General features: G+C 45.6%; 1 protein-coding gene across 3 annotated transcripts; it reads right to left on the bottom strand.

The window, feature by feature from the left end:
• Positions 1–135: 135 nt before the first annotated feature.
• Positions 136–21,612, bottom strand: kdm5c (lysine demethylase 5C). 3 transcript variants are annotated; one of them, XM_018725660.2, is made up of 29 exons: positions 20,542–21,612; positions 17,875–18,020; positions 16,649–16,726; positions 16,198–16,320; positions 14,602–14,772; positions 13,866–13,997; positions 10,906–10,962; positions 9,960–10,083; positions 9,625–9,863; positions 9,174–9,332; positions 8,955–9,074; positions 8,091–8,249; positions 7,817–7,998; positions 7,056–7,218; positions 6,822–6,941; positions 6,497–6,691; positions 5,669–5,850; positions 5,438–5,562; positions 4,789–4,936; positions 4,615–4,699; positions 4,135–4,514; positions 3,389–3,527; positions 3,106–3,288; positions 2,891–2,998; positions 1,931–2,647; positions 1,783–1,834; positions 1,461–1,660; positions 1,039–1,233; positions 136–899 (listed from the first exon to the last, which is right to left on the bottom strand). In XM_018725660.2, exons 2-29 carry the CDS (start codon positions 18,016–18,018, stop codon positions 891–893), a joined length of 4,689 nt encoding a protein of 1,562 aa, XP_018581176.2. In that variant the 5' UTR covers positions 18,019–18,020; positions 20,542–21,612; the 3' UTR covers positions 136–890. The 3 variants fall into 3 exon arrangements, with proteins under 3 accessions (XP_018581176.2, XP_018581177.2, XP_018581178.2); XM_018725661.2 differs by having other exon boundaries at positions 3,106–3,285; positions 20,542–21,611; XM_018725662.2 differs by lacking the exon at positions 10,906–10,962 and having other exon boundaries at positions 3,106–3,285.
• Positions 21,613–22,542: the final 930 nt, after the last annotated feature.

Genomic DNA, 22,542 nt, shown 5'->3' with positions numbered 1-22,542 from the left:
AATAATAATAATTACATAATTATCTTAGCCCAGACAAAATGAAATAAAGTGAGTTACAGTGGGAGAAAGAACTGAGGGGAGATGCAGAGGAGGATGCCTGAAGTGTATAGGTGAGGAGGAGGAGGAGAGTGAAAAGAGGAGACAACAGGACGTAACAAAACATGAACAGTCAGGCGATTAAAGGGTGAGAGAACCAGGTAAGCAGACATTTTGGGAAAGTCAAGTAGCACCAAAAACATCTATGCCTGTTTAGCTTCCCAAATGTTTTTCCCCTCTTTTGATGGCCTCCACAAACACGAGACCTAATACAAAAAATACAAGTTATCAGCATGATGTGTCACCATGCTTGTTCTGTTACATCCTCAAAAAAACAGATAAAAAAATAACTTTCCAAGTCAATGAGTGGGGTTAAGTGTGCGGTGTTGGTTTGAAGTTGCCCTATACAAAACACTGACCAACACTTGTGTCGTTAACTAAAAGCGCCAAATACATTTTAGATGAGTACAGGGTACACACAGACAGATGTCAGACACTGGGGGGAGACGGAGCGGGTCTCAACACTGGTACCAGAACACAAAACCAGTCAAGACAAATCCGACTGAGAGCCTCCCTCTCTTTCAGAAAGTCAGGGGCCCTTGGCAAACACAGCAGGTGCTCAAGATGAAGGGAACTTAAGAGGGGGTGCCAGGGGTGTGGTTGGGCCCCGAAGCTGATGGGCTGTTACTGGAGAGGAAGCCAAAGAGAAGCTAAGAAAAGTGGGGTTGGGGGTGCAAATGGACCGGTCAAAGGGCATGGCCTGTGTCTGTCCCCCATTTTGCTCTAGCGTGACAATCTGTCCGCTGTGTCCCCAGCTGTGTGCTGTTCTCCCCGCAGCTCTGGTCTTCACCTCGTCAAAAGACCTGAGTTGTGAAGAGAAAAGACAACAACAACATTACACTTCACAGCTTACTATGATAACGGCACTGCACACATTGTGCTGTTACAGGCAAGTCACCTTTGACAAAGGTGACAACTGAATAAAACAATCATCATAATTACCTCTGGGTGGGTGTGTGAGAGTGTTTGAGGAGGGGTAGGGGGGCACATCTTCTTAGACCCCGAGGCATCCTGAGATGTGGTTGCACCACTGCTTTCCCCTGCAACCCCAGCTCCCTCCTTCTGACTCTTCCTTTTCCTCCTGGAGTCTTTAGTCCGTCCTCCCCGGCCAGTGCTGCGCTGCGCCTGCAGCTCGATCTGATGGATATACGTGTGTGGTGAGGTGTGCAGAGAGAGAGAGAGAAGACAATGGAAAGACAATAGAGGAGCCCAAAAGAAAACAAAAAAAATACAGACAGGTGGCACATACAAGCCTAAAGGACTGAGAAGCCAAACCAAAAGAGCAGTAACGAGACAGGTTGGCAATAAAAGCGTGCTTTGTTGGCACCATGATTAAATATAATGCTGCCGCTGTAGATGCTCACCTGGATGAGTGTGTGCAGTGTGTGGTGAGGCGGCTGGGAGGCGGCCTGCAGGACACGGTGAATCGTGCGCATCTGGTCCAGTGTGACCTCCAGCAGATCTCCTTCCAACTGCAGCTCCTCCAGCTGAGAGCGCACTGCAGGAGACAGCTCTATAACGGGACCCCTAAGGGAGTCCATGAGGGGAAGCAAAGCCTCCACACCTGGGGAGGGGACACAAATGATATGGGGGGGAATGGAAAAACAACATAGTGAGTCAGATGACAGTATGAGCAATGCCAGCAGGGCACTGATCTGAACTCCATGACCCCACATCAACTCTGACCTGTGATGTTGTGTGAGTCCTCCTTCCGGCTGTGTCCGTTCTCACAGTTCACCTGTGGAATTGACGAACGGAGACACACAGTCCATGAGATGTCTGGACTCAGCGACACTCGGGAGGAGGCGTGCAGAGTTGCAGGTGGGGCTCTTACCGCGGTGCTGTCTGGTCCCATCTTGGTGGCTGTTTCTGCGCTGCTCCCATCCTCGGTCAGGTCAATCACCTCCTCCCCCAGCGCTCCTCCGTTCCTTTGCACCGGTGCGGTGACGGAGTGGTCCTTGGCCTGGTTCTCCCTCAGAATCTGGAGAGTCTCCAAGGCCCCTTTGAGCTCGGGGCTCTCGAGAGCCTCCTTGGCGCGGCCCTGCCAGCCAATGGCCCTCTCCGTGAGGCACTGCAATGCCTCGCCTTCGGGCAGCCGCACGGGCAGCCGCTGGAGCGCCACCAGCAGCGCCAGGATGGTCTCCAGACGTGGACGTCGGCTACGCTGGCATAGCGGACAAAGAAAGTGTGTGTCCCAGTCCCACCAGCAGAGGGTGCCTTCCGAGACAGTTTGGCCCGGGGGCAGCAAGGAGGGGAAGGGCACGCAGCCGCCGTGGAACCAATCTTTGCATAAGTGGCAGCGAAGGAGTGGTGTGAGGGGTGGGCGGCCACACACACAGACTGAGGCTCCATTATCGAGGTACGGTGTGACTGAGCTGGGCTCGGAGGCCCCCTCTCTGTTCTTGGAGGACATGGAGACGTCCTGCTCCACGTCACCAGCTCTCCTCCGCTCCTCCTTGCACGTGTCAAGTCCTGGTTTGGCCAAATTGAGCTTCTGTAGACGACGTGCAGCCTCTTTCTCCCTCCGCTCTCCTTCTTTGAATGCAGACACCTAATGAAACAGCGTGTGGACAACGTGTCACAACACACCTATCCAAGCAAGAAAAATACACACACACATAACGTATGACACACATAACAAAGCTCTGGTGAGGCGAATAAATGAAACCTGTGAAACATAGAAATCATCCATATTTAAAAAGAAAACATTAAAACAGTCACTGAGACATGCGGAACAGACAGAGCTGCAGGCCATACACACAGACGGAGCGACAGCAGCAGAGCAAACACTCACTATGGCTCCAGGGTCCCTCAGGTCCTGTGCGCTGAGGCCCAGGCTGTCAGTGTCAGTCTTGACCCCCTTCCCTGCTCCCCTGCACATTTCCACACACGGACACAGCACCTGTAGCCCAAATGCAGCATCATGTGACCCCGTGCAACACTGCCTGCCTCTTTAGTGGCAAAAACTGACCATACCCCTCCCCTAACCTCCCCTGCCTAAGTTCCTACCTCGAGAAGGCTGTACGGGGAGTTCTTCTTGAGAAAGGTCTTGCTAGCCTTCTCCCTCCAGGAGTGTGCACTGGCCACCTGCAGCTCCAGCTGCCGCAGCTCCTCCATGAGCACTGGCAGGTCCCTCCCTACAGCCACCAGCCCCTCTAGGTCATCCAGGCAAGGGTAGTGCTCTCCATTCTGCTGAGGGACACATAAGGGGACGGAGGGCACTTTGAGTAACCTGCTCAAGTGAAACATGGGCACTCTGCCGAAGGAGTGGGACGGGGTGGGCCTGACCCACCTGGATCTCCTCCAGGTCAGTGACCCAAGCACGTGCCCGGCCCAGGCAGCTCTGCAGAGACAGAATATTGGGCAGCTGAACTGGGATCAGCTGAGCTTCGGTCACAATGGCCTCCAGTGTGGAAAGAGGGTGCTTCTGCCTGAAAGCGATACAAATGGCCATTATCTTAAGGAACATTCTTACTTCAAAAACACTACTGGTATACTTGGCACAAATTTCTTCTCAAAGCGAGTTAGAGTTTACAGATTCCCACTAATGCTGCAGAGACGTAGCTGGCTCAAAAGCTGAATGCCTCCACAGACACTAAACACCATGCTGACATCAGTATATTAACTCATTTAACACTTTGCTCCAAAGTGACTTACAACATTAAGCTATTTACAATTATTTACCCATTTATACAGCGGGGTAACTTTAGTGGAGCAATTCAGGGTAAGTACCTTGTTCAAGGGTACTATAGCTGGAGATGGGATTTGAATCAGCAATCTTTGGGTCCGAAGGCAGCAGCTGTAACTACTGTGCTACCAGCTGCCTCACATCAGTACTAGGTGATTTTATTGTGCACTAAAAAGATGGATTTCTCCCCCCCCAACATCTCTTAATATTTTGTTGTCTTAAACTGCTTAATATAATGGCATCTCGCATGTTTGAATTTAATTATTTTCTTTAATCGTCAGAAAAATTCCCTTCACAGGTGACCAAAGAATCAACAGTGTGAGGCAACTCAAGTATGAGGTAATGCTCACCTGTGCTCCAGGCAGATCTGCGCCTTCTCCTCCCAGCGCTCGGCGATGGTGAGCAACTCCTGCAGCTCAGCCATGGCCGTCTCCACAGCGGCGCTCTGCGGCACACTGCAGCCCGCTTCCATGAGGCCGCGCAGGACACCCAGCGTGACAGAGGAGTCTCCACCCCGTGGGCCCAGTGTACGCCGAACCTCGCTTAGCCAGCGGCCCTGCTCCTGCAGCCCCCGCAGCAGATCCAGAGCTGAGGCCTCGGCCGCCAGGGCAGCGCCCTCCTCCAGCAGGGCCTGCAGCTGTTCTGGGGGAGGTGAGCCTTGGCTGTCCTGCCCACTGCCCAGCAGGGCCTCTGCCTTGGCCTGGAACTTCTCCACAGTATCCAGCACAGCCTGGTGTTGGGTGGGGTACATGGGTTTTCCACCATTAGTGGATTACCTTCTCTCTCTTTTGACGCCTCCATGCTGTCAGATTTTAGTCATCCCAGGTTACCTGCACGTCAGCCAGTTGACTCAATACACAGGGCAGGTTCTGCATCCTTTCCACCAGATCTTTTAGCTCAACCAGTGTCATCCTCCTGTGGGAAGATGCACCACGTGGTCACACATAGATACAGTGCCAACACTTCTCCAACCCCTGTGGCGGATGCCTGGCTGAGGAATCTACCTGCTCTGGGAATTGGCGAGAAGCTCTTTACTGGTTGTTTGGCAGTGCTCGATGTCACTCAACACACCATTCAGACGCTGCAGGAGCTCATTGTTAGGGAACTTCCTCTCTGTGGCCTCCTCCTTCAACGCCTCCAACTCTTGAATGCCTGCACATGTGTCCAAGTGCACCCACCCACACACACACACACACACACACACACACACACACACACACACACACACACACACACACACACAGTTACTGTATGCACAAACAGCTCACACCTGCAGGAACAGCAGCTACTCTGTCACTCTGCCATTGACACAGGATGCAGCAGTTTACTTTGTGACACTTTTGAAAAACAGACATTTTACTTTTCAATTATTTCACATTACTACACAAATCGAAAATCTACATGTGACAGAGTACCATTCATCCTCGTTATACATCTACCACCTTTCCCAAGTTACCAAAAGAACAGTTTAGTAACGTCCCACCCAAGCAGAGGTGTACTGACAGTAAAGGATCACAAAGAAACTGAGAACTTCACAGCACTTTCCCCAGCATGTTAACCACACCCTATAAAGTGTCTCTCTTCGTCTCATGCCTTTCCTTGTATGGTGCAACAGTATCACCATTCCCCATGAAGTGCATCTTATTTTCTCACCAATCTTGGTACCTTCCTCTTGCTCCAGTGCCTCTTTCACTCTGTTGGCCCAGGAGTCAAAGGACTCGGCTCGGACTTTCAGCCGATGAAGCATGGCTAACAGCTCATCCAGAGTGTACCTGTACCTGAGATGGACAAAAGCAAGAGTCACCAAGGAGATTCCAGGAGCCCAAGTAGGTACCCACAAACTTCTTGCTTTACCCTTATAAACAGCTACATGTAGCACAGTACCTGAGGTAGTGTTTTTCTGTGGGACAGGCGCATAGGTCTTGTGTGTGGTACAGACAGACCAGGCGCTCAGTGCAGTTGGTGCAGGCCAGGGCAGACAGGAAGCAGGTGGTCTTGCATTTGTCGCACTGGCGCTCGTCATCAGGCAGGAGCTCGAAAGCTTCGCGTTCGGCCTCCGTGATGCCCTGCTCACACAGAACCACACACACAGGGTTGAGAGGGAGGCACAAAAAGTGATTTGGTAACTCCAATTATTTCAAACATTATGCCTGAAATGTGGCACAATGGAAAAAAAATGAAAAAAAGTCTTGACTTTCTTGGTTACTGGGACAAAAATGGTCAGAGAAAACTGTCACTAACAGGCCAAAGTATGTTTTTATAGTAACACTCTTCTTAAAAAATGTCACCAATTAAAGGCTTTGATACCCCCCATTCATCTTCCAGTCTGTGGCTGTTCTTTGTGATATTCTCGCTACACAGCGCGAGTTCCTTTAAGAAGCGCCATAAACAAACAGCGCAGCTGTTGTGGACTGCCTTACTGAACAAATAATTACAGTAAAGAGAATAAACTATATAATACTATATAAATGAGATTCAATACAATAAAATGTTCTGAAGCCATCACATTTCTCCATTGCACCTCAAAAACGTAATGAGTTGGTGCTCACTGGATTGCTCTCAGGGGGCTGCCAGCACGTTAATAAATTACTCATTTCCATATAAACAGTGATGAAGTATTATTAAACACATTTGCTGATGGTCAGAAACAAAAGCAACTAATTAAATTTAAAAACATATGAAGTGCTGGCATTGACAGGCATGTGCCCCCACCCTCTCCAGAAGACCCTTGCGCAACTTCCTCTCCTCCTGCACGATGCTGAACATTTCCCTGTGGGTGGCAGCTGCCAAGTTCAGGTCCAGCTTCTCTGGGCAAGCCGCCATCTTGCAGGTGAGCTCTTCGTGTGAAAATACACAGTACCGACGCAGACGGCGGTAGTGCTCTATGCAGGAGCGACCCACTGGAAGCTGATGCCACCCATGGAAGAGAAGATACCACACAACTTACTCTACAATGACAGCAGACCATAAAAACAGAAACTATGTGAAGGAGACACAGCACACAGTAAAACAAAGACACCATCAGAACCAGGCTCACCCAGTCTGCTGTACAGAAGTTGACGGCTTCTGCAAAGTTGTATCCTTGATTGAAACCACTGTGGTAAGCACGGGGAAAAGTAATGACAAACTCCCCTGCACACTGATTGGTCCGGACCACCTGGTAACAAACGCAGTGAGTGAAGGGCGGTGACATTTGTTGTAATAAGACATCTAGAGACAACGTTTTCCTGAAATCATCAGGAAACATGCAAAAGGAGAGGCAGGTGCTCACCGGCACCCCGTGGGCCATGAGGATGTTGGGGTTCATGATGGTGACCAGCTGATGCAGCAGGTCAGGCTGGGACTCAAAAAGCTCAGGAGTGAGCTTCTTCATGACCTCCTCCAGGTGCTCTGCTGCTGAAGATGGAACCCCATACCACGTCTTGGGCTCTCCCCTGAGATAGGGCGTGGAAGAAAAACTGACAGGTCTGAATTTATTCAAAATCATGTTCACATTTATTCATTTAGCTGATACTTTTCTCCAAAACGATTTACAAGGTTAAGCTTTTTACAGTTATTCACCCATTTAAACAGCTGAGTATTTTTACTGGAGTAATTTAGGGTATGTACCTTGCTCAAGGGCACTACAGCTACAGCTGGAGATGGGATTCAAACCTACAACCTTTGGATCCAAAGGTAGCAGCTTTAACCACTATGGTACCAGCTTCCACAGTGAGTCTGGTCTGATTATAACTGATATAATTTTCCTTCTACAAGACTGAATTTGTTCAATCTTTGCTATAATGAATTTATTTTATGTAGGTCCACTGTGATTACTCAAGCATGGTGACTATGGTACGGGGTGGGGAGATACCATAGATTGGTTTCCTTTTAACAATGTGAACTAGGACAATACAAGAATGGTGTAATCATGACAACTTGTATCCCTTCTAACCTGATGCCACCAATATTTCTAAGAAAAACATTTGTATGCTTATCAAAGAAATACTAGGTAAGGTAGAATGAGCAGCTATAGGTTCACTCGTTCAGTACCAGTGCAGATAGTTTATAGAGTAGCTCCAGTGGTCCTCAATGTGCCAGCAGAAAGTAGAGAAGACCATGCCCACATAGAGCCAGGGCACCTTCATGCCCGAGATGTCACCGTTGATGTGGCACAAGACAGACTGTTCAAGGACAGGCATCACATTGAGGTTCCAGCCGCTGCGGGCATACTCCTGGGGGGGGGGGGGGGGGGGGGGCACACAGTTAGCACTCCACTGATTCCCATGGTGGAAGTGAGTACTGGCTGCTCTGAGAAAAAACTCACTTCCTCTTCTGGGGTGAGCTGTTTCTTGCCATCATTCATGGGGAAACCACTGCCAAACTCCTTTGAGTGAATGTCTGCACCGTACTCAACCGTTACATCCTCCTCGATGCTGCTGACGAGGCGCCAGAACTCTCGCTCCACTAGCTCTGTGGGCACCATCTACACCATACAACGGCAACAATTAGAGAACATGCACTATCTACCCAGACGCAGGAAAGTGCAGTAGAAGACAAAAAAAGAATCAACACGCCTCAAGGAAAACTTTAGAGAAGATATACAGAATTTACGTGTGTGTGTATATGTATAAGAAAAGGAAATCATGCTGGGCAAGGTGAAAGGTCAGCGCAGAAGAGGAAGGCCTGCTACGCAGTGGATCGACACAATCACCACAGCCATAGATGCCCCACTTTCAAGTCTTAGCCAGTTGGCGGAAGACTGGACGCTTTTCAGGACAACTACCTATAGAGTCGCCATGAGTCGACACCATCTCAATGGCACCTAACACCCACACCCACACACATACACACATTTTTTTTTTTTAAATCTAGAAAAGCCCTGGGGCTGTGTATATTCCTAGTACATATGTGCCAGTCAAAAGTTTGAGGACTCTCTCTGGGTATTAGTTTAATTCTCTCCTTGATGAATTTGGTGAACGAGTCTGAGCAGGAAATGACCAAAAATGTCTTCCCAGCTCTTCAGCAGCAGTTCCCAAAGATGTAGAACACTTGTGGGTTGCCTGCTTTGACTCTTCTGACCAGTTTGTGTTAGGAGGACAAGTGCTTCTGAGTGGTCAACTTTTAGGAGAGGTCTGAATGCACTGGCTACGTCACTTGAGGGATATATTTACACTGAATCTCTACTTACGTGAACAGGCATGTTGAAGTAATCTGCCTTGAAGGTGTCAGCCATTTCACCAAAGCTTTGCAGCGTGTACTCCCGTGTGGCCTGTTCAAACCCGAATGCCTCAGCTGGCCGCTTGCACTCCTACCACGGAGTAGTGAACACGAGAAGGCGTTCAGCCATTTGAATAAAAACTGCTGCACACAGATGTGTGAGATGTGTCCAGGCTACTCAGCACCCTACCTCAGCCACACACTTGGGACAGCGCCAGTCCCCCTTGGGCGGGTCGGTGAGTGGTGGCAGCAGGCAGAAGGTGTGGTAGTTGTCGTCACAGCCATCGCAAAGGAGCAGCTTCTCATCCTCGTCACCACGGCCGCACATGCGACACACAAACGAATCCACCTGGAAATGGAGATGTAGACTATATAATAACTGTGCTCAGAGAACCATGACATTTCCTGTCTAAGCTCTCAGATCACACTTTATTCCCCATTTCTCCCCCATGGCAAAATTTTTATCTCCAAGGATCATTTCCTCTAAACAGCTGGACATTGGTCCCACAAAGCTTTGCTCTTCCTGCAGTCCTGTGACACCTCTCCCTTCCATACTTCAGTAATGCACAATGGACTGCTCTTTGTGGAACACCAGCAACCCCTCCACACCTCGGTCCCACCTGTACTCTTTCTGTACTCACAAACTGCATGTTGCTGGGGTAGCGTCTCAATCTCATGGTCATCTTGGTACAGGGCTCGTTTTTGCCAATGCCGTCACTGTCCTCCTCATCAAAATCTTCCTCCTTCTTGATGGTGACATTTGGAGGTGGAGGCTGGAGCCCATCGCTGCTCTCTTGTCTGTCACTGGCCTCCCTCACCTCCCCTGGCTCCTCCTTCACTGTGATACTGTCTCTCACAATCACTGTTTGAGGCAGTTCATCTGGGAGGCAGAGAACAGGTCAGTGTACAATGGTCAACAGCACTTGCGCTAAAAAAAAGTCAGCATAACTGACAGCAGGGGAGTTAGCAGAGTTACCTTTCTTCTTGACTCCCTTGTCCCTGGCCACCAGCCCCAAGCCCATCATCTTGGGCCCTGCCCCATATATTTGCAGCTTCTTCAGCTCAGGGTTCTTCTCTATGTCCTCCTCTGTGGGCTCCGGCTGGAGAGAGCAAGGGTCTAAGACTGCTGTTTTCAGGACAATGGCAAAACTTGTGCGTCCAGTCTGGGTGAGGGGTGGTCTGGGCAGTACATGTTTATTTAAAAATGTACCATAAATCACCTCCATGTCTCACTCTTGGTCTGACTTTGGGGACTTGGGGATTAAACTGATCTTAACAATGTCCTCACCCAGATTTTGGCATGTAGGACTCCACATTTGGAGAACTAAACATCTGTTTCACTCAGCAAATTTGCCTTTCAAAATACCCTGAAAGTGACAAATACATGACTGTCTGACACTGATAAAAGAACATCTGTCAGCTCGAAAAGCAACCCCTCTGTCCATTTTACAGTTACAATTATAGCTTGAAAGCAGTAACTGTGCTCTAAGCCACTGCAAATACATAGTCTTTTCCTTTTCTGGCCTGCGCTCTTATGGCAGATTACCTGCTACACATTGAGTGGTCAACTATCTAATGTCCAAAGGCTGGACATACAGAGACAAAGCAGCCAGTAAATGCACATAAGCACACGGACCTGGCAGACAGCTCACACAGCAGAAACAGAAAATGCACAAATAGCACAATGAAAGACCACACAGAGATACCTGCAGGAAGCTGTTTGTGACGTACAGATAAACAAACAAAATTCATGTCGCAGTGAAGCGACAAGCATCACAGGACAGACATACAGATGACAGGGAAAAAGTATAAATGGAGAGATAGAGAGGAGAGGGAGAGAACTTGAGAGAATGGAGAGAGCAAAGGAAACGCTGAGAGAAAGCACAGAGAGGCAGGAAGCGAGACAGCAAGAAAGGCAATACCGAAGAGGTGTGTTGAGAGCCAGTGGTGAGAGGGTGGGGGGGCAAGTCTTCAGGACCCTGCATGGAGAGACAACAACAGCAACAATGGACTGAGAGAGGAGGGAAGGGGAGGAATGAGACAGGGTACATCCAGGCAGATGGGAAAAACGGGTCAGGAGAAGTACTGAAGAAGGTGGAGAGTGAGTACAGGGATGTTAGTACAGTGCAGTAAATACAAGGGCGGGTGAGGGGAGGTTACTGGCTGAGGGATATGACAGATCATGGGGTGAACTGAGGGAGTTAAAGGGAGAGAGGAGAGGGAAAGGAGTAATTTCACACCTCATTCCTTTTGATCCTCATGAAATAACATCAAGAGGCACTTGCAAAGTGGGCTGTTAATCGTGTCCGTGAAACATTACATACTGAAGCCTTACACTGAATGTGCCATTAAATTTGTATTCTGGCGCCAAATACTTCTCTCACATGTAAAAAATTACAATATGTATGCTTTACTTGAGCTGCATTACGCCTTGTAAAATTTGAACAAAAAACATCTTTTGCACAGAAGAAAATTGGATCTTGGGGGGAATATGGTGCAATACAGGTGGTGCCTATGGAAAGGTCCGAATCATCTAAAATAATTTACTGCTAGGATGTCTCCCAAGTGCATCGAAACCACGAGGCCAGTTATGAATATCATGCTGAAATAGTCCAAGCCCAGTCACTAATGCAGTATTTTAAATTAATATTGAGCTTTAAATTTTTTTTTTTTCCCAGTCATAAACAAAGACAGCTTTGGAGTGGGTTTAGCCAAACCATTATTCTACTTTGAACATATTCACCTGACCATGACTCACATGCTTAAACTTGGCCTAAGATGCAACTTGCTGCTCATTGCAGCTAGTGTGCTGCTGGGGGCATATTTTATATTGAAAGACTGTGTACTGTACTGTAAAAGCAACTACAGGGATACAGCAGTGCTGAGAAACTGAGGAAAACTGGAAAGAACTGAATTCAAACTTGAAATTTAAAAACACGGCTACCGTTACCTATTTTAGGTGGTATTTAGCAAGGAATAAACAAGTACTGGGGGTGTGCTGTTATGCAATCCAGATTGCATATAATGGGAAAATTCCTCCAAGGGTGTAATTACTACCTATAATATTTAGTATAAACTAGGGCCTCAACTTACAAACACAACTGGGACTGGAAGTCTGTCCATAACTCCATTTGTTTATAAATCCAATGACCAAATTCTTTAATAAAAGGTTAATATAAAAACTTATTGATTTACTCATAGGGCAGGTTCTGTAAAAATTGTAGATAAAGCTATAACGAATTAAACGTTCATTGTGAGGCTGTCATTCCTTCATGCCATTTTGCTCAACTGCTCATTCATTGCAGGATTGCTGTGTTTCAGAGCATATTCATATCGTATGTTAACTTGAAACATCATCATTAACATCTGGCCATATGCTGTTTATTATGCACAAAATCACAACATAGTAAGAGACATATCTCAATTTATTCACTGTCTTACTGTTACAGCAAGTCTTACAGCATATTTTTCCTTTAAAATGTATTAAATTAAAATTGTTAAAAATATATTGCTTTCTAAAATGCCGATTTAATGCCTACTGCGGACAGATTCATCCCATAATGCGCCAACGGTCATCTTTGTGCCAACTAATCACCAAAACTTACAGATAGGACACGAGTTGTAAATAAAGTGTAAGTGACGGGAATAAAGCAGATCCCACATTCATATTTTGTCTGCCTATCGCCTAGCATTTGAATGCAGAAACGCACATTGCATTCACACCGCAACATACATTTTGGAAAAAAGAAGCTTATGTTTATATTCCCCCCCAACTCAAACATTCATATCAGTGTATTTAAATATTTGCGCATATTTAAATTAATAATTTAAAGCACAATAATAGTCAAACAAGAATGTCAAAAAGAAATTGTATCAAATCACAAAACAGAGAAAACACTGGACTGATACACAACAGAGCAACATGTTAGTGTGTGCGGCAAGAAAGAAGGCTACATTTTACAGTTTTGACAGGCAGGGGCTGTCTATATAGGGCGTGCTGTTTGCTTAGTGGTGCAGTCACTCCACACGTGTGACTGGCGCTCTGGAAAAGGTTACGGCTACATACATGTATACAGTATGTATCATATAGACATATGTATAAATATTCAAAAAAGTTCTGAACAACTGCCAGCCAGAACACAGGTTCAAGACAGAGTACATCAGCATGAAAACCATATTACTTCAGTTAATCTAACCTGATGTTCAGTCCACCATGTTTCCAGTAACCGGCTATTCTTTGCACACTTTAACGTAGATCTCTGTGTTTTATGCACCATTTCAAACCCTTGATACCCCTCGAATTAAGGTTAATTGACAGTCATGTTTATACTGCTTTGTAACAGAGTTGACCTACAAACAGAATCACCTGGATTAAAGGTTTTGCACTTGCACGTAGTAAAACTGCCATTTCTGAAGGCTTTAATGCACTGGATACCCAATACCTAACTATTACCCCGCAACAAACAAAAAAATAAAACAACTTTTTGAAACTTCAAAAATATACAGCATTTTGACTTATTTCTAAATACTCCAACTGGGAAATATTGCCACTGATTTACCATAGCAATACTCAACAGCCATTCCAAATATATGCACTTGACAAACAGGCTTTCACCCATGAATTAAAGATATTAATTAAGATGATGTTAAACTTAAAACAGGAGAAACAAAGATCAGATTAGAGGACCATTAATCCACTAATTAAAGTAATTAGTGAATAACATGCATGTGGAAATGAGTGAGATTAGTCAGGATCTCAGTGGGAGCAGGTTGTAAACATCATCAGTTACCAACACTCGGTGAAATAGGCATTTCTGCAACTGTAGAGCCATCTTAGAAGATGTTCTGCACTTCGGGCACAGTCATGTGGGACAACACTTACGTCAGGCTGCAGGCGATTGGCCCGGCGCCCATAGCTGCTCATCTTCGAGGGCTGGACCGACTGGCGGAGGGGGATGGAGTGTGGCTTGTACTCCTTATCCACCTCCTCGCTGTCATATGGTCGCGGTTTATACTGTCGCACAGATGGAGAGAAGAGATTTTACACCCTGCATATGGCATGCTGATGAAAGAAGGTGGATAGTGGACGGTCTCAAAAATCATTCAAGTAGAGAGGGTGAAAAAGGACACTGGAGCTAAAAATCAGCAGGCAAAGAAGCCCGTCCCTGCAGCTATGCTAGTACCTCTGTCCATCCGTTCTTTTTCATTAACACATTATCCACCAAATAAAAGCTGCAGGATCACAAAACCATTGAATTTTCTATAACAGCTTATGTCTGAATTTTGTAAGAAAACAAGTCAAGATATACCAAGTTTAAACTTGAACAGAAATGAATAGAGAACTAAAAATCCTAAACAGGTACTTCAAGTTTCCATACATGATTTTCTGTATTACACAGAGCAAGCAGTGACCCTTTGGGAATTACATTAACGGCACTATATGAGCATTCTGAAAGAAGAGAGAGCCCATGCAAATTTCACAACCGAGAGAACTGGGCTCAGGCTTGAACCCAGAGCTGGAAACGTAATAAAGCTACCTGCGGACTGACAGTAAAATACATTATTTGTCAACATTCGACAGGGGGGGGGAAAAAAAAAAAAAAAAAAAAAAATTTTACTGGCAGGCTGGTGCCCGACTGGAACATCTCAAATGGGTAGACGATCCTCTCATAATGGGAGCGCAGCAGAGAGCCGATGTTCTTTCCGGGGGGATAGCCAAGCTTCTGGGCCACACGGGCCCATCGCCTCTCCTTACAGACTGTCTCAAACCCGCCCTCCTCTGACACCACCTACAGCACACAGAAAGGATCAATGCACAACTGTGCTGGACGACGACTACCGGCTAGGGTACAGTACGACCTCCATTAGTCTAGCAAAAAGAGAACTTGTTGTGACAAATGTTACAACAATACAAGATCAACATGTATAACAGCTATCCTTTCACAGAACACAGTCACATTTGTTTTACCTTAACTAAATTTATCTTGAGTTATGACCTAGCTTCTGTCAACAACTGACTTCATTATCAGTTATGAAAGCTAAACAACAAATGCAAAAATATGTTTGCTTCAGCGATCTAATATTCAGTTACAAATAATCAAAAACCAAAGTAACTTCATGGTATATCATTGTGAAATTGTTTCACACCACCTACAAAATTCATAATAAAGCACAAAATACATCCTCAGCCTGGGATGTGTACAAGTTCTGTTCCAAGTGTTTTTTTCCTGCACCTGCACCTGCACAATAACCACATACAAGTCATATGGCAAACAGATGCACTGAAATCAATTACTCTGGGACTTGCAGTTTGCATGATGCAAAACAACATGTAGAAACACACAACCAGGCAAAAACGACTGTATATTTATTACTGTATTCATAATGTGTTTTCACTGGCACTTTGGAGCTGTTTGTTTACTAATTCACCAATTTCACAAATTATTTTTTAAAAGAAGAGACCGTTTCCTGTTGTGAAATTTAGTTTACTACATAACATGCAATAATTGGATTCTGGGAGTTTTTCTGTATTTCTCCAGCAAGAAAGAAAGAAAGACAGACAGACAGACAGAGTCCTGGCACAGTGAAAAAACTAATGGCTTATGCTTTTGTTTTCCCTCCTCAATGGAATCAATTCACAATTGTCATTAATGTAGACTGACATAAGTAATAAGAGAAATGCTGACCTATTTGAAAATGCCCTTGACTATATGGTCAATGTTTAAAGTACTTATGATGAGTAAATGGAGGGAACATAAAAAGGTGGACTGCACACACTAGTAGCAGGAGGCAACAGGAAACAGGAAGACAGAAATAACTGTAAAGAAATGTGTACAGAAAATACTTTAAAAATACTTCAGAATCATAAACTATTTTAAGTAAAAGCATAAAAACATGTAAAACAGTTACACGTACACAAAAAGTACATAGTGGGGCCATCTGTACATCCCACTCCTTAATATCATGAGTGTACAGGGCACGGGAACACCACTAAGCTATGTTTGTCTGAGTGAAATACAGACTATTAATCGAAAACACAGTGCCAGAATATATATATATATATTATATATATATATATATATGGTGTGCTTGTGGAAGCACACCATATAATCAAAGTTATACACCTGAAACAGTAAAACTCTTACTAGATGACAACAGGTTTTGCACAACAGGTTTTCTGTGAATGGATATTAGGATGTTGAAAGTGTAAGGACCTTGGCCAAGCTGAAGAGGTCCACAATGCGCCTCTCAATGTTGGGAATCTTGAGGGAGGAGCCTTGGATCTCCCAGAACTTGGCAATGCGGTCCAGATAGTTCAACTTCACACGCGTTTCCGCCTAAGGAAGGAAAGGGCAGACATGGATATAGTGACACAAGACTGCTGCGAAAGACAATAAACATCAGCAGAAACTACACATTCAAACGACAGCAGGACCACAGGTTACTATTGTCTCTGCAGTGGTAAAATCCATACAAACAACTCCAAGCTGAAAGTTGTGTTAAACAATAATTTGGCTTATACTTTTAATTTTAATGCCCTGAATATGTTAAAAATCAACTCTAACAAGTGAAGTTAAACCTGCAGTGGAGAAAGGGTAGACTCCAGTATGGAGGACAGAAAAAAAAAAAAAAAAAAAAACAAAATACAGGACAAGAGCGGCTCACCTCCAGCTCATTGAGCCTCTGGATTCGAGGAGTGAAACGAAAGTTGTCCACTTCTACAGCAAATGGAGGCTGCCAGTCCTATATGGATTAGAAAAAAAAGACTTCCTTAATTCCTATGGGCCAAAAATAAAAAAATAAATCTTTACCACAACAAAACAATGTTAAAACAAGTTCACATATACTAAGGAAATGAAAAAAAAAAAAAAACTGCTAAATATTTAAAGCCACATTTTCAGCTGGCTTTTAGCTTCAAAACCTAAAAAAATACAATAAAACATACATTAAAACCTCTCACTTTATCACATTTAATGGTTTCAATTAATAGTAAGTACAGTCAGCACTGCTATAACATTTTACCAATGGAATTTGTTTAAAATGTGATAAAGAGGACAACAATTTACAGAATGCAAACATTTGGAAAAACACAAGAATTTACATTTGTGCAATGCATCTTTTACATTAGTATTTTGATCTACTATACTGCAGTTAACCCTGGCTGGCCACACTAATTACAGTGTACAAAAAAGCTTCTGATGGTCTTTGGGCTGGTAGACAGAAGTTGGATGTTATAATGCACTTTTAAAGAAGCAAAAAGAATAACCTGTGAGAAACAAACATTTTCATGTACTATAGAATTCCTTTGCATCAGATGTTTTCACTTTTTTATTTCAGTTGGTAATTCCTGCTGATTACATGCCCTAACGTTTCCGTTACGCAAATTGCCATAAAGCAATTTTCCTAGGAATCGATCCAGTTTCCAATCTATTTGTTTATCGGGCTTAAAAGCATGCTAAGGTACACGTAAATAACATTGACTGACAAGTGAAACATCTTCAGCTTTTAACTTTGTAAATATTAATAAATCATAAATGTACCAACTATTTGTTAAGGAAGCAAAACCTTGTAACAATAGAATTGTTTTCTTGTTTGTGTTCAAGGCTATCCTGCTAACAAACAAGCTCTTATTACCAGAGAAAGCTGAGCACTGGCCCTTGGATTGTGTTTTTACCTGTCTCTTTCCCTCACATGCTGCAACAGGTTTCTTTTACTTTTCAACTGATTTACCATTAGCTTACCCTCCTCCAAACCTGCTGAAAATGGTTGGATGAATACAAAAATCACTTGCTCAGTGTCTTACAGTATTTACACTCACCTACTGAGTGGGCTATTATGAAATAGTGAACATGCAGTGTTTACTAGGAAGCAACTGATACACTGGTACTTACTGCTGGAGGACGAATTTTACAGATGCCAGACTTCTCAGCGATGGGCCGTATTTTGGCAATGTAGCCCAGAGGATCAGCAAACTCCTCCCAGGACGGTTCAAAAACCGGACACTCGGGCGGTGGCACAAACTCCTCCCCGTCCATTACTGGGGCACAATGGGAGACAAAAACTGTTAACTTGTTCAACATTTTTGAGCAAGGCAATTACCACCCAACACCTTTAAAAAAAATTTAATTACACCAAAAAGAAAGTAACAATCTAACCAGGAGCATCAGAAAAATAAATCTGTGACCTGCGGCAATTAATTAGGCATTAAAGAAAAGATTTTATCACATTTATCAAGTTATGTCAATTCCCATTCAACAGCATCAACTTCTGGTTTTGCTCCTCTTAGACTGGAAAACAAGAACAGTTCAGTATTTCTATAAAAACAGCCCTGTCCACCTATCATATTATTTCCTATTACGGAAGGGGGGGAAAACACCAAGTATTCCAAGCACTCCAAGCACACCTGCATTCCTTAGTCTAAACATTTCACAATACTTAGATTTACACAGAATGCATAGTCAACACAAAGTTTAAAAACTAACAGAATTCATTTAAAAAGCACACACAAAGTTGTGAGTACAATGATTGCCCCATAGAGCACAGATAGCAACACTTTCTACAGCAACGCCATAAATTTTGCTCTATATAAAGAGCACCGAACTTAAATGTGCAGCACGCAGAATCCCAGCAGTGTATTATTTTAATTTAGTCAAACACCTACATTTACATTTATTCATTTAGCAGACACTTTCCTCCAAACTTGTGACTGCCAATGAACACTATGCAGTGTTACCAGCCCACACCTTATTCACTAAAGGTGACTAACACTGCCAGATACACTACTTACGAGGGGTCACTCATCCATACATCAGTGGAACACACTCTCCCTGTGTCACGCACACACTATGGGGGACCTAAACAGCATGTCTTTGGACTGTGGGAGGAAACCCAGGTGAACATGTGGAGAACATACAAACTCCACACAGACTGAGCGAAGATCAAACCCATGTCCTCTCATACCACCCAGGTGCTGCGAGACAGTAGCGCTACTTGCCGTGTCACTGTTCCGCCCACCTATTTACAACTTCCATCCAAATGATGACCCTCAATCAAGAGATTTTGGGGTGTGGCAGCAGAAACATCAGAAGCAATGGACTGTACTTTATAATCACGTGTCTGTATTCAAATCTCTCCTTCTGTTGATGTAATGCCCTCATTGCAAGCCACTTTGGAGAAAAGTATCTGCTAAAGAATAAATGTAGATAACAGGGATTGTGCAACTGGCCATTCCAGCTCACAAAGCATCAGCAATGGGGTGGGTTATCCTTCCGAAACTGGAGTTAAAACTTATCAGTACTGGTACCGTGGTGAGGGCTGTCACCATGTAATTTACATTTATTAATTTAGCTGATGCTTTTCTCCAAAGTGACTTACAATGTCAATGCTACCTACAACTGTTTACCTTTATACAGCTTGCTCATTTTTACTGGAGCAATTTAGGGTACCTTGCTCAAGGGTACTACAGCTGGAGGTGGGATTCAAACTTGTGACCTTTTTGGTCCAAACTAAGGCAGCAGGTCTAACCACTATGTTACCAGCTTGAGCTAGGCAATTACCGGCAAACAATAAATTACTTTCCTTTTGGTAAGAATCTATGAGACAGTTTGTGGTTAATATTTCACTCCTGCTGAAGTACCATAGGTAGTACATTTATATACACCCTGCAGAATAAACGTAGAATCATTAAAGCACTGGGACCTTAACATTTCAAGTCACTTTGGACAAGAGTGCCAGCTAAACAACAACAACGTATACACTGGCTTCTGAATGACAAGCAGTAAACTGCAGGCACAAATATCAACTGCAATAACAAACGCAGGAAATGAACCCAGAGTAAATGTTTAAAGGAGCAGGTCACGTGTGACAGTGTGACATACTACATGACGTCAACATGTTCAGCGAGAGCAGGGGGCCCCTCCGCTTATTGTGCCTTATTGTTATAGTTATCAACACAAAGTGGGCCGTCGTCCTTCCGACTGACACCAGCGCTCCGAACAGCTCAGCTGTTCCGCTCCCAGGCGCGAACAAACAGCCCGTGAGAGGCGCAGTCAGAGGTTTCGGGCCTCGATGACACGGACAGAGAGAGGAGTGTGTGTCACTCCCAGGCCAGAGCGAACACACACGTCCCGCTGAGACACGGCCATCATCACCTGGCTAAAACACAGCCGGCCAGCGCCGCTAATCCCCGCAGTACCCCGGATGCACAGCTGTTAGCACACTAACTTAGCTAACGCTCTGGCCTAACTGGCCACATTCGCTTAAAAATCCAACAAACATGGCAAACTTTAAAGTTTAGTTGTTTTAGTAGTGGTTTTGCCCACGTCGACGTCTGACACCGACTGTAACGGTGTTACGTATCAACGAGGCTGCTCTTTGTTAGTCGTCAAGCGGACATACGACGACGGCGAAGCGATGCTAGCGCACCTTCCAGCCGTCCGTCCCCACAGGCAGTGAACGCAGGCCTTCCCCCGAGCGGCACGGCCACACAGACTGTCTCTCTCGCTCTCTCTCTCTGAGACACAGACACACACGTCACGTATCATGACACCGTCACTTACCTCGCGGTAATCCAAGGGCGAGTGTCCAGTGCTCTTGCCCTGACAGGAAAAATAAATTCAGAGGTGTGCGACAGCCAGTCTCTCGGATAATCCGTGTTTACGAAGGCCGGCTTGTTGGCTCGGTAATCTCTGTCCTTCGCCAGCCACCAAGGCAAGAGCGATTTTGCGTGCGATAAAAAAATGTTAAGGCCGTTCCGGGAGCGGTTTCCCGTGTGCCGCCTTACAGCACAAGCGCGGGCCGGTGTCTTACGGGGGAAGGGAGCTACAGCTCGGGGCGGCTTCTCTCTGTGGGTGGCAGCAGATCTGCGGCCTGCCCCTCTTCTTCAGCCCATCGCATCGCTCCCGAGTCCCGGCCGGCGCTGGAGACACCGCGGACGACGTACGGTACGGTACGCGCGATTTGGTGTGATGCGAACTTATTTTTGTTTAAAATCCGCTGACATATGTTTTCTTCCCTTTTGCCCCGAAGCCCCAGACAGGAGACATCCCCCTCAGAGTGAGAGCCGTCGCCTATCCGGCTGGTTACTTCCACTTCACTGTGTTTTCCCACTCACTGTCCGTCACTTCTTCGCCCCCGAGGATGTACTTTCGACCACTTGTCACACAAAAGGTCAGAATCGTGCTTCCGTACGATTCCCTTCGCTCTGCGCAGACGTCCCGGGCAGGATTCGAGCCCCCTCGGCTGAGTGAGGAAGTCAGCAGTGTGGGCAGCCAGCGCCACTGTAGCCTGGATGAGCCGCCATCTTGCTTCGCCGCTGCCTCGCTGGGGGAGCTCAGGTGGCGCGGCGGGGCGCGCGCTCACGCACCCGCTCGCTCGCGCACTCTCTCACAAAGTACTTCTTATGGCCGCTTTCGCTACGCGGCGCCGCATTTTAGTGCCTCTACGGCGGACAAAACGGCACTTGTGTTGGGCTGTAGTCGGCGTGCTTTCTCACAGTACACACTCAGCTCGAATAAGTCGTTAAGTGTGTGTGGGGGACGTCATGCCGTCGACGTGTATACACAAAACACTCGAACACGTTTCCCGGTCTTCTGAGGACGACGATGTTTTGTGGTTTTGCTTCCACCTCCTCTTTCTTTGTGTGTGTGTTTTTTTTTAAATAATATAAACATGACTGGGCTACAGTCTCAAACATCTCTGCTCTTATTAAGCAAATCACTTGGAACACTTGTTCATGCCCGAGTATGGTTTTGTAAATAGTTTATTAATCATGTTTATTAAACTGACATTTACACACGCTGATAATTTCTCCATATTATATACCAACAAAGCGAGTGTCGCATAATGTGTCCGGCGCACCGAAGCACACGCTCAGGAGGCAGCGACCCGACGAAAAGAGCCCATGGAGCGAATGGAATCCAACACGGTCCTTTTCTGGCCTTGTCTCTCCAGGCTTGTGGGACACATGACATGGACGCGGCTTTGGCTTCCTCAACATGGACGCGTACGCCTACCGCGTCCAGACTTCACGCCTTCTCTTCGGAAGCACTCTAAGGCCCATCGGATGGTAACTTTGTGAAAGGGAACCTCTCCAGAAAAACTATGTCAGCATGAAGTTAGAGGTGGCATTTACTGTAATAGATAGACGTGATGAGGAAGTTGGGTTCTTTTCTTTTTGAGACCAAAGCATTTCCGGTGTCACTGTGTCATTATTACTTTTGCTCCTGATAAGGAATTTGCTCAGCAAACGTTGCGCAAGTGGGTAAAATGGTAAGTTACGTACGTCACCCCGCACGAGGTGGATGGTAAGTGGGTGAAAAAGCGACAAACGCATCGCAGAGAACTCCTGTTTCTGCGTTCGACCAGGAACAGATAACCGAGAAGATGGAAACCGGAGAAGTACAAACATGAGGTTCCCTCGATTCCCACGTTATCGCCTGTCCTCTGTGAGAAGCACAAGAGCCATCACAGAGTTTTTTTTCATCATCAGTCCCTGGAGACTATTTACTACCCTGGGTCATCTTGAAGAAGTCAGTGCTAGTACAGCCCGTTGGGAGGAG

The sequence above is a fragment of the Scleropages formosus genome, chromosome 22 (genome assembly GCF_900964775.1).
Source record: "Scleropages formosus chromosome 22, fSclFor1.1, whole genome shotgun sequence".
In the NCBI taxonomy this organism is placed as follows: domain Eukaryota; kingdom Metazoa; phylum Chordata; class Actinopteri; order Osteoglossiformes; family Osteoglossidae; genus Scleropages; species Scleropages formosus.
The sequence above is the reverse complement of the archived record's forward strand: the minus strand, read 5'-3'. Positions and strand labels throughout refer to the sequence as shown.

Coding starts and splice junctions, on each gene's coding strand:
- kdm5c (XM_018725660.2), bottom strand. CDS start 18,018: ATGGACGGGGAGGAGTTTGTGCCACCGCCCGAGTGTCCGGTTTTTGAA. Junction 9,864..9,959: donor CAAGGGAGTCAAGAAGAAAG/GTAACTCTGCTA, acceptor TCTGCCTCCCAG/ATGAACTGCCTCAAACAGTG. Junction 8,250..8,954: donor ACTTCAACATGCCTGTTCAC/GTAAGTAGAGAT, acceptor TGTATGGTGTAG/ATGGTGCCCACAGAGCTAGT.